Source organism: Miniopterus schreibersii (genome assembly GCF_964146895.1).
Source record: "Miniopterus schreibersii genome assembly, chromosome: 4".
NCBI classification, from domain to species: domain Eukaryota; kingdom Metazoa; phylum Chordata; class Mammalia; order Chiroptera; family Miniopteridae; genus Miniopterus; species Miniopterus schreibersii.
In genome coordinates, this window is record NC_138105.1 from 88,170,135 (window position 1) to 88,182,596 (window position 12,462).

The following is a 12,462-nucleotide window of genomic DNA, read 5'->3' on the forward strand; positions in this document are numbered from 1 at the left end:
TCACACAATGTTAAATCCAAAGAAACCTAATCTATCATTACACAGAATAAAGTAGCAAGCCCTAAAGTTATCTTCTGCAATATGTGCAAACAAAAGGTGCTGCCAATTTAAGAGATCCCAGATACTGAGATGTTCAAACACCTGGCCTTGAGGACCTACCGCACCCTAAGCACTGTGCTAGCAATGGAATAGTCGTCTATCCAGGGTTTAATTAAGTCATCTCTACCACTCTGCCACCCTGCTTCTCTCTTCAGCATCCTTCCAACCCCCTGCTAAATATTTAGTGCCTGGATCTGATAATGTTCAAAAGAAGAAAACGTCAAACACTGAAATGGGTCAATTTCATTCCTATCAAAAATTAAAGTTGAGTATGTAGTGACAAAAATCATTTTGACAATTATGTAACCTATTAGCAATGGTTTTCAACCGAGGAAAATTTTGTTTCCCAGGAGACAACATTTGGCAATCAGGGACAGTTTTTGGCTTCACAACTGCTGTGAGGAGGGATGCTCTGCAATCTAGTGAGGAGAGGCAGGGTGTTATTAATAGCCCATGATGCACAGAACTGTCCCAGCTCAAAATGCCAATAGGCCCCAAATAGAGAAACCTCATCTACAGCTTAGAAGTATGTAAGCTTTCATAAGATGGAGGGCTAGTTACCTGTATTTTATACATAACTCACTCTTGGGAAAATATTACATTTGAAACCATATTTATAAACATTTCTCCAAAGAAGATTCACACAAAAAGATGCTCAACCTCACCAGCCATCAAGAAGATGCAAATCAAAACCACAGTGAAATATCACTTCATACTAACTATGATGTCTATACTAAAAAAGACAGACATCAACAAGTGCTGGCAAGGATATGAAGAAGCTGAAACCCGCATATATTGCTGGTGGAAACGTAAAATTGCGCAGCTGCTTTAGAAATAGCCTGGCAGTTCCTCAAAAGGCTAAATATCAGTAAGATCTAGCAATTGCACTCCAAGGTATGTGCCCAAGAACAAAAAAGTATGTTGACACAAACACCACAAATGTTTACAGCATTAGTCATAACAGCCAAATATACATCAATGAATGAATGGATAAACAATATGTGGTCTATTCATAGGATAGAATAGTTTGGACAGAAAAATAAAGTGATGCATGCTACACCATGGAGGATCCTTGAAAACATGCCAAATGAAAAAAGCCAGGCACAAAGAAACACATACTGTACAATTCAATGTACACGAAATGTTCAGAATAGGCCAACCCAGAGAGACAGAAAACAGACTTCACAGCTGCCTAGTGATGAGGGGTGGGGGTGGGGGTGGCAGGGGATGGGGAGTGACTGCTGGTTACGGGGTTTCTTTCTGCAGTGATGAAAATGTTCTAAAATCAATTGTGGTGATGGTTTGCAATTCCATGAATGCACTAAAACCCATGGAACCGTATACTTTAAATAGGTATGTGAATTATATCCCAATAAAGCTGTTATTTTTAAAAAAGACACTTGGTTATAAAACCGCCACATGAAATCTAAACTGTTGTTATTTTTAAAAACTAAACTCTTCAGCCTCAATGTTTTATACACATGACATATTCCAGCCTCAATATTGACTAAGGTGACATGTTACGTATGAGTAATTCAAGAATAACACATCTTTGCTGACCTTTTGTGAGAAGCAGTGTAAGTTATACTAAGAGAAATACTTAAAATACAACATACCTTGAAATTTGTTAATATCAAAACTAACTCCATAAGATGCGCAGTCTTTAGTTTCATAGAAGTAACTTGCCAAGGTAACACAGTATTAACTCAGTAGTAGAACTATTTCATACCTACTCTGACTCTAAAACTAATTTTCTTTCCATTAACCATCCTGTCTCCCTAAGAGAACTGAACTAAGAACCAGAAAACCTAAAGTCAAGTTAAAGTCTGGCATCGTCCCTGTTTGTCCACTTCAGGATTTTCATCTGTAAATCTCAAAGCATTATAATAAGGCTCAAAATGAAATAAAGAGCAGGAAATATTTTTGTACGCTGTAAAATTTTATTACAATCCTTTATTGTTTAAAATAAGCCTGAATTTTCTAATAAAGAGAACAAAACTTAAACATCAGAAAAAAAAATCCTACGTAAATTAAAAAGCTGAACTTGTCCCAAGAATGATCGGGAAAAGGCTTTTCTTTACGGCTCACCCTTTTATCTTTACATAAGAGAATTGTGACCTCTCTAAAAAAGGCTGGATGGTAATACCATAGATAAAAATAGAGCTACATGGTTTCAGTCATCACTATACCACAAACCACATGAAAACTGAAAACCATGAGGGAAAGGGCAGGTTCATTGTTTTTTTTACCCAGGATTATAATAACTAGCTAGCAAAGCAATAATTTTAATAGTTCTACCTTCAACTTTGAGATTTCTCTGATTGATCCTCAAAATTCTATTACCTTTCTTGCTCGATCCCTCCACACTCCCTGCACCTCCCTCCAACAGAGCTGTCTGCCTGCTCTATGAGTCTGTCTCTATTTTGCTTCACCGTTCAGGTTGTTTATTAAATTCCGTATGAGTGAAATCATATGGTACTTGGTAAATGGTATTGGGAAAAATAAAACAGAAACAAAAAATCCTATTAACTTTAAAAAGCTATCCTGCCCTGGGCGGTGTGCTCAGTGGGCACAGGAGGGCCACAGGTTGGATTCCAGGCCAGGGTACATACACAGGTTGCAGGTTAGACCCCAGCTGGGGCACATGCGTGAGGCAGTCCACTTATGTCCCTCACACAGATGTTTCTTTCTATCTCCCTCTCCCTTCCTCTCTCTTTACAACCAATGAAAAACATACCCTTGGGTGAGGATTTAAAAAAAAAGTTACCATTATACAGTTACAGCATGGAATATCCTGCCACGTAAAAGTCATATTTTTAAAGACTAACAACAGTATTTAGAACCTCAATATTATTAAACTGTGTGAAGTATTGATAACCTTTTGGGCAACTTCTGATTTGGTTAGTTAAGAGAGTTTTCTAAGTGTATGATCTGAGAAAAAACTAAGCTATTTTTCTTTTAATTTTACCTTTCATTTCACAGTACTGTTATATAATGATACAAATATCATTCTAGGAGCAGAAGTGATACAACTAAACAAAGAAATCAGAATACAGAATTTCTGAAAAAAAGTGTCTCTGACTCTGAGTCATTCTACTATAATACTATTTCCTAAGTACTAGAATAGAAGCATAGCAACGTGGAGAATTATATTTAAAAAAGTAAATGAAATAAAGACTAACGAAATAGGGAAATGCTTATAAAACAATGCTGTGTAATAAAAACAAGATATAAGGATGTGTTAAAATTTGCTAAGCACTTGTTGTATGTCAGAAATTGGGCTAAGAGCTTTACGTGCCTTATCTTACTAAAACTTTACAATAGCTCTTAAGATATTATCACCACTTTACAAGTGAGGAAGACTGAGAGATAAGTGACACAGGTTAGTAAATAAGGACTGTGAAAATGTGAACCTACGTAATCACCTATCCATTAATCCAAGAGATGTGGCACTCTTAAATGCCCAGGGACTCATTATACCCTAAAAGGATGAATTACTGCATCATACTCTACAGGCACAATTTCTGTTTGCTCTGAGCTTGAGCTGAGATTCAGGTGTCTGGGTAAGGCCACAGGAAGCGACTGTGTCGAGGGTTTGGGGCCAGACTGGAAAGGGATGGCCAGAATGTTGTCTGTGTAGCGCTGGCCCTGGGGCCTATGGAGAACGATCCTACTGCAGAAGGCCCAAGTTGTTCCCGGAAAGGAGCCTAAGCACAGGAACATGCTTGTGTGACACCAAATTAGAAGAGTCATCGTCTCCACTTGAGAGTAAAACACAGCCTGACTTGAACCACCATAAGGATTACCAGAAACGCAGCACTACTCCGGCAGCTCCAGATTTTGCAACTCTGACATGTGAGGACATACCCTGGGCAAGATAAGAGTAAGTCACCACCCTCCAGGTGCCGTTTTGAGCAGAGGAAATCAATGGCAGGGACAGAGGCGAGGGATGTGAAAAGACTGGGCTTCTGGGAAACACTCTGGGCCCTCTCAGAACTAACTGGATGAAACATTAAGGAGGGTGAAGCAGGACCTTTTCTGCTTCAACAAGAAGGGCCAAGAGTCAAGGATTATCAACTACTTTCACTTTTTCACATCCAATGCAGTGGTAAAAACTGTACTTAAACCTGGAAGGAAATATCAGAATTTTAACAGGTGGTGTAACTTCAGGTGATTATTATTGCCTTTAAATTTTCTGTGTTTCCCAGAAGTTGTCTACAGTGAAAATTATTATTTTATAATCAGGGGGGGAAAAAGGTTTTTAAAGACAACCACTCGATCCTAGTCATACAAAAATGCTATTTCTAAGATTAAATTTTAAGCCTACACCAAAATCTGTGTTTCAGGCCTCTAGACAATCATACCTTGTTACATATGCAAAGTAACTGTCACTCTTCTTAGACTTGGGGGGATATTTTACTATGGTTATACATTTCAATCAAAACAGACAAAATTTTACCCCCGAAATTATTCTACCCCACTACATTTACTGTGTGGATTTTGGTTGACCTGTACTTTAATTTTCTGTTCCAAAGTAGGGTGCTCTTAGTCATTGGTAGACCAGTCTCAAGTTTTAGGACTATCAGATCTAGGCAAACAGACACTCTTGCTAAAGAGGCAGAAGTTCTGAGCTATACAAGTAACCTCATCGAATAATTTATATCAGTCATCCACTATGTACATGGTTGCATCTTATGCTGATTCTCATGCAACATAAACTGACTCCCTAAAATAATGAAAGCAGTGAAGTCTGTAATTGTTAAAGGGCTCCTACAGCCTGTCTTTGGAAATTCTTTTCTCAGGTAATACAGAAAAGTTCATGGTATCACTGTAAACATAACCTTAAGGCCCATTTTATAGTAAAATCATTTTAGAAAGCAGAACTAATATTTGAGGCATAACCCCAGCTATTAATCCTGTACGCTAATATTTATTTAGAAAACAAGTATCAAAAACACCTGTTTTGGGTACCCACCAAAGCCTCAGCTTCTTAACAGTGTTCATGAAAAGTAGTTTATTGGTAAAGGAAAACTTTAAATTCAGTCATACATTTCAAAAATGGGGTCACATTCGTACCTGGAGATTTGATGTCCAGCATAGAGGAGCAGGGCAGTCAAAAAATATAGGTAAAGCTGAACCAGGTACTGCCTGGGCAAGGTTAGCAGCACAACACTTAAGATGTAACCTGTAGTAAAAATGAAGAGAGATTCAAGTAAAATACAGTTCTAATTTAGTCTCCCAATTAATTACACCAATAAAAAGATCTTGAAGTAAATTACTTTCGAATTAGGTCTCAACAACTTACGGGGTTGTTTTTATTTTCACTTCCAAAGTAAGTTCAGCACAGCAAGCTCCACTTTACAAATACATCACACAACAACACAGCAGACTGCTCTCATCACCTGCCCTTCCTGAGGTCTCCTCACTTGCTCTGCACCAATGCTCATTCTCTAGGCCCAGAGGAAGAAGTGGGCGTCTTCATGTCCCTCTAAGGCTTCCCCTTCCACTCAGTCAAGATCTTATTTTTCTAACCCCTGAAGATCTCTATCTTCTACATCTCCAATCGTTCCCCAGATACCAGTCCTTACCCCTCTTTTCGAAGGCTGTGCAGGGCTCTTCCCCAAATCCCGAGGAAAGCTTCTCTTCACGCTAATTTCTCCTTTTTCTATTGCCTACTTTTCTCATTCCACTGACAAATGTTATAATCTGTACCAGTGTCTATTTCCTAACCACCCACTGTTCCCTTTACATTCTACAATCTACAAGTCCTCCACCAACCTCCTTCGCTCTAAAGACAACAGCCTGTTGCCTTCGTCCCAGCGTCTAAGATCACTACTCTCAAAACAGCGATTCTTTGGCCCTGTGACGTGAGCTTCCTGTCACCCCTAAGCCCTCCCCTCTGCTTTCTTTTCAACCTCTCAAATGAACACAGACTGTCAGTCTCTGGACAACAGCTTTTCTCTATAAAATACGTAGCTCCAAGAATCTAGTGTGCTCTTCAAACATACCATTCCAGATGTACGTTATCAAAAAAGTTACCGAGAACCTATTACACAAGCGAAAAGACTTAAATCATGTCTTATTCTAAGGAGACATCTCATGGTACATGATGCCCGGTCACGTTCCAGTTAGGTGTTCTCATGTGCAACATGTACAAACTCAGCCCCCTTCTTCCTCCCACGACAAGCTTGCCCACCTCCTTTCCCTCTCCTAAATCCCATTCATGCTGACTCACCCGAGTCATCTTTCCTCCTATTACCTAGTCCTGCTGAGCCTTTCTCAATACGTCTGTCACATGTTACCCTTCCTTTCCAGTCCCTACGGTCATCCTAACCTGCTCTGTAATATATAAGCATACTAATTGCTATTCTTCATTCAGTCTCCTTTCATCTTCATGCAACCTATATTTCACTGCCAAGGTAATACTCTCAAAACCATCACTTTCATCTAAGACAACTCTCTTGTTCTAAAACCTTTTAAAGTTCTAAACTTCTCAGTCTGACATTCCAGGTTAACTTTGATCTTTGTCTCCTCTCCTATACCTATTTTCCACTTATTAAATGAGTCTTTATTAGGGCACAGATATCCCTTCTTAGCACCTAATGCCCCTCTCACACTGACTCAACCACTGTGCTTAAAGCTAAGGAAACAGGAGAGGGTGCTAGGGACTAAAGAAGTAGAATTCAGATTTCACACACATCCTAACTCCAAGAACAATCCAGCAGAAGCCAGAGGTAAGTGCTTCTATTAGGAAATTAAAATAATTTCCCAAATTTATTTTGTTAATCCCTATCTCGAAGGACTTCAGAGGAACTTAAAAGGATTTTATATTTAGCAAGCCTTTTTAGTTTTGATGGCTGAAGAATTTTTCTAATCAATCTGTGGCATAAAAATTCTCCTTAAATTCTGTCTTTTAATGAACTATTATTTTCCTTTCCAGACATTATCTTTCTCTCCTCCTGCACATCTGGTAAAATCAGCTGCCAAATCCTCTAGATAGAACATATTCGTTTAATTCATTCTTTCAATCATCCAGTCACTTAACCAACATTATTACACGTAAAGTATGACCCATATGTATTCCTAGACATGCAAGATCCAAAGGAGAATAAAGCGATCACAGTCTAGTGAAATATAAACACGGACAAAAGTATGACACAATATTGGTGCTGTAATAAGCAAACATCAGAAGGGCTATGGTTCGTTAAGGGATCAAATTTGAGCTGGACCTCAAAGGGTAAATGAATCTTTATACCAGGCTAAGAAAAGGAAAAACATTCTAGGAAAAGAGAATAGTAGAAACGAAAACCATAAAAACACAAAGGATGTTTTCAGGAGACAGTAAATTCTGTAGGCTAAACAGAAAGAATACTGGGAGGGTATTGGGAGATGGTGGTGACAGAACTGGTGGCTAAAGCCTCAATATAAAGCCTTGTATGTGACAACAGGAGTTCAGACTGAATTCAAATCCCTTAGGGACCCATTTAGGTTAGGCAAGAAAACAAAAAACAAAACAAAGAACCCTATGGCTCACTCACACACCCCCCCCCCCTTTCACATTCCAATGAAAAAATAACTCTGTGATAACAATAACATATTGCACAAGAAGATTTCTGAGAGACTATGAATACTTATGCAAGAATGAGAGGAGTATGAATAAAACACTGAGCTACAAAGACTAGATAATTCTAAAATTCATATAGAAAACCACCAACAGGAAAACTCAGAGGAAGAAATAAAAAACAATGAAGGGATTAACTCTATCAGATGGTAAAATAAAATCTAAACCCTCACTAGTAAGATAGAGAAACCAAAAGGACAGGAGAGCCCTGGACGGGTGCTCAGCTGGTTGGAGTGTCATCCGCTACACCGAGCGGCTGCAGGTTCAGTCCCTGGCCAGGGGCATACAGGAGGCAACCAATCGATATTTATTTCTCTCTCTCCATTCCTCTCTTTCTAAAATCAATAAATATAGCCTATCCTTGGGTGAGGATTTAAAAAAAAAAAGGACAGAAAAAAGTTCAGAAATGGAACAGCAGGTGGCTTAGCTGGTTAATGCTGTCCCCGTGCGCCCAGGTGCAGACTCAACCTCAGCCGGGCACCTACGAGAGTCAGTTAATAAGTACATAAACAAGTGGAACAACAAATCAGTGCTCTCTTTCTCCCTTCCTCTCTCTAAAGGCAATCAATCAATAAAAATTAAAAAAAAAAAAGAAATGGAACAAAATGTATGTGATTAATAAGTAGTATATATATAATTTAGTATATAATAATCACTCAAAAAACACTGAACTAAACTATTCAATACATACATGGAGATTACTGGACAGTTTTCTGGGGAAAAAAAAAATTGTACCTGTAACACACCGTACATACCTATAAATTCCAAACAAAGCGAAGATTGCCATGTAAAAAATAAAACCACAAAAATTCTACAATAAAACATGATAGAATTCTTTATAAACTTAAGAATAGGAAAGGCTTTTCTAATTGATTCAAAATCCTAAAGTTATAACAGAAGAAGCAATAAATTCAACCACATCAAAAACAAATTTTGCATGTCAAAACAAAAATCCATCATAATAAAGAGAACTGAAACTGGAAAAAATAATTTCAAAGGGTAAATTTCTCCCATGAACTGGTAAGAAAAGACTAACAATCTCATAGAAAAGCAGGCAAGCGACATTAACTGACAACTCTCCCAAGAGGAAATACACATTTTTCTTAAATGTAAATAAATTAAATCTCACTCATAAGAAGACATAAAAAATTAAAACTATGTAAAAAAATCCATTTTTCACCTACTAAAGTAGCTAAATGAAAGTTTACTAATAGTTTTGAAGAGGGCGTAAGACTGCAGGACTCTCAGCCACTGTTTGTGGGGGTACAAAACAGAAAAACCCTGTGGAGTGCTATTGCTCAGTATTACAAACACATACACTCTCTAACCCACTCACTTCACTGCAAGCAATTTATCCCAACACTGTATTTGCACCTGATGAAATTATGGCTATACCAAATTATTTAGTACAATACTTAATGAAATAGAAGACAGGAGCTATCTAAAATGTCCACTAATAGAGTAATTACAATTAGTTCAATAGACTAAGGTATAGCCATATATGCCATTACAATCCAGTTAGAGTGTTGGGGGGAGAGTGAGGCCTCAACATTATATGACTTGGCAGAACAGAGTACAAAGCTTTATTTCATGACTATGTAAAAGCAGTGGTTGTGGCTCTATGATACATCAGTAAGTTAAAACACACAAAAGGTTCAGAAATGTGCACTATGTTATCTTACAAAAAGGAGAAATACATATGCTTAAACTTATTATATTTACATTTCTATATCAGTAGATTTTTATACTTATATATACATAAAAATATCTCTAAGGTCGTACACAAGGAAATAAAAATACCTGCTTGTTGGGGCTCTGAGTGAGAACTTAATGAATGAGGAACAGATACAGGGAAAGATACTTTTCACTGTATACTTTTTATGCTTGTTGATTTTTTTTAACATAAATACATTACCAATTTTAAAAATTAAGAATTTTTTAAAATGTGTTTTAAGGATAAAATTCTATAATTAAGAACATTACATAAACACTACTTAATACTTTGACACAGATGTTTCTCCAATCAAAAAACTATTCAAGCTGAAATTAGCTACTTGTGTAATCACTGAGCTTACTCTACCATAGCATGTACTAAGTGTATTTAAGAAGGCCAAATTACGTTCACAAAGTTGTTATCAGTGAGCATGAATGGCTACTGTACTAGAACACATTCAATTTCTAAAATTAATGTTTCTGGTTATTAGACGGCTGTTTTTGTAATAAATATTTAAATCTATTCAGGAATAATATACACGATAAGCACAATTTTTAAACCACAATGCAAATTACTTTGCTGATTAAGCTCAACATCTAAGCCAAGTACTCAATTGTTCTTCTACAACAGACTGGAATTATTTTCCATAAATTGGCTAACATAGAAAGCCTTTAATAAAGGGCTGAGAATTATAGCGTTTTGCAGCATAAAAGAACCTTCTCATTTCACAGACTTTCCCAAAGTAGCACCACCTAAGAGAGACGAGTTTATTGTACTCACATGTTCTGCTTCCAAAACACATTCTTTTCTACTAGATCTTACTTCTTCCTACAATGACTTACTTGGTAATAAATAATCTCTTAGAGCTGTAAGCAGTTCTCAGGGCTAAGCTTTGGAACTCAAGAAGTCCTTCTATAGATAAAAGTAAATCTCAAAGAGAAAGAACAACCCTTCACAATTTTATAAAAGATACACTTGTTGATGGGCAATTCTAATAAAAATATTAATAAAACCACTATATACATCATTCAAATTATGTCTTGAGTTATGCAATAGCAACATTAAATAAAATATATTGTTGCTATCATTACATGTAAACCAAAAATTAACCAAAAAATTAAGGATCATGACTTTTTTTTTTTTTTTAAATATATCTTTATTGATTTCAGAGGGAGGGAAGGAGAGGGAGAGAGAGAGAGAAACATCAATGATGAGAGAGTCATTGATTGAGCCCACAACCCGGGCATGTGCCCTGACCGGGAATCGAACTCTGATCGCCTGGATCCCAGGTGCGACGCTCAACCACTGAGCCACGCCCGGTTGGGCAGGATCATGACTTTTATTATAGATGAATTTCATCTGTTTCCTGCCTGTATACCTTGACTTTAATTTCTTTAACCTCTCAACATTACTTTTATCACTAACCCCAAATCATATCAATGATATTTCAAGAGGTAGTTTCAAAGACAATACTATAATATCATTTCCCACATTTAACTGAAATGAATGCTTTATTTTCATCTGATATTAATGTTTTGGAACAATGAAGAATACTGCATTTTAAGAAGCTTACTTTCTGAATTACTACCAAAACCCAAAATAATGACAAATTAAAACAAGCTAAATGTCTGGAAAGGTATTCCTCATTATTTACATTTTATCACATTAAAATCTAAAATGTTTTCTACTGTCTAGTTTCATCCAGTAAAATAAATGCAACCCTAATAGGCCACATGCATTGGTAAGACTATAAACAAGATTCATAAACATTTATCATGTCTCACTGAGAGATGACAAAAGGTGATATACTTACCTACATAATGCATATTAAGAGCCAAATACTTATATTGGAAAAGTGGGTTGTTACTAAGGCTACTTCTTTGGATCTGCTGGAAGAAGGAGCTGACATCCCATCTGTATAGGACATCCAACAGCATTATGCTTGGCACCCTCAGGGCCACATTTAACACTGCCTCCAGTTTCTCCTTTGCAGCCATGTTTTTTCTTGGAGCAGACCTAAAATTCAGGAGACACAATATATAAAAACAAATCACCTCAAATAGTTCTTAGGTATCTTCTTATGAATCTAATGGATTTTCACATACTATACAAAAACTATGTTACAACGTATGAAACTTCTTAGCCACATTAAGATTCTAATGAAATGTTCAGGCCTCAAAGCTTATTTTTTAAAAGCCCCTAACTCCAAATCTAGGCACTTAGCAACAAAATACCATAAAAGCATACTGTAACTTTTGTTCAACTAACTTGAAATGAAAAATTCATTCCTATAAAATGATGAGATTTATGTAGCTCTTAAAAAAGACGGCAAACACTAGTTATTAAATTTAAAAAAAAAATCCCTAAGCCAGCCCTGCCAGTGTGGCTCAGTGGTTGAGCATCAACCCTTGAGCCAAGAGGTGAAGGTTCGATTCCCGGTCAGGGCACATGCCCAGGTAGTGGGCTCATTCCCCAATAGGGGACGTGCAGGAGGCAGCCGATCGATGTTTCTACCTCTCTATCCCCCTCCCTTCCTCTCTCTCTAAAAATCAATTTTTAAAAAACCACAAAAACTAAGCTACTCAATACAAATTTGATGCCTGCACATTTAGTTTGCAGCACCTGAGAGTCTACCCTTTTCCTTATCACTTGCAATCAAAACAGAAGTACTGAATTCACTACATGCTACACATAAAATCCAGACAACTCAGGATATATAAATGTAAAGGAACCATTGTTTGCAACATTGTTTCCGTGAATCATTAAAGTTAAAACTCTTCCTCTGAAATTCTCATCATTGGCCTTCAAGGTAGGAAAATAATTCTGATTCTCCTCATGATACACAGACATGCTGGCACGTGAAAGAAGTCAGGCACTGAGTCTGCAGCCCGTCTCTGCCGAGCTGTTGATGACTAGTAGAATGAAGGGCAAGGGAAAGAAGGGGATGAAGGATCTCCCGGACAAATCTACTGAAAAGGACAATTCAGTGGAACACTGCCTTATCTGGCTGAGCTGCAAATTAATTCAA

The 12,462-nt window shown here is 37.2% G+C and overlaps 1 protein-coding gene across 3 annotated transcripts in view; it reads right to left on the reverse strand.

Annotated features, from left to right (window-relative positions):
• The window catches only part of RNF145 (ring finger protein 145), a 72,682-nt gene that overhangs the window by 31,342 nt on the left and 28,878 nt on the right, over positions 1-12,462 (reverse strand). For all 3 annotated transcript variants that reach the window (XM_081137247.1, XM_081137246.1, XM_081137245.1), the window contains 2 exons: positions 11,248-11,450; positions 5,176-5,284 (listed from right to left, as the gene is read on the reverse strand). In XM_081137247.1, the coding sequence (XP_080993373.1) occupies positions 5,176-5,284; positions 11,248-11,431 (293 nt within the window). In that variant the 5' untranslated portion in view covers positions 11,432-11,450. The remainder of the gene's footprint in view (positions 1-5,175; positions 5,285-11,247; positions 11,451-12,462) is intronic.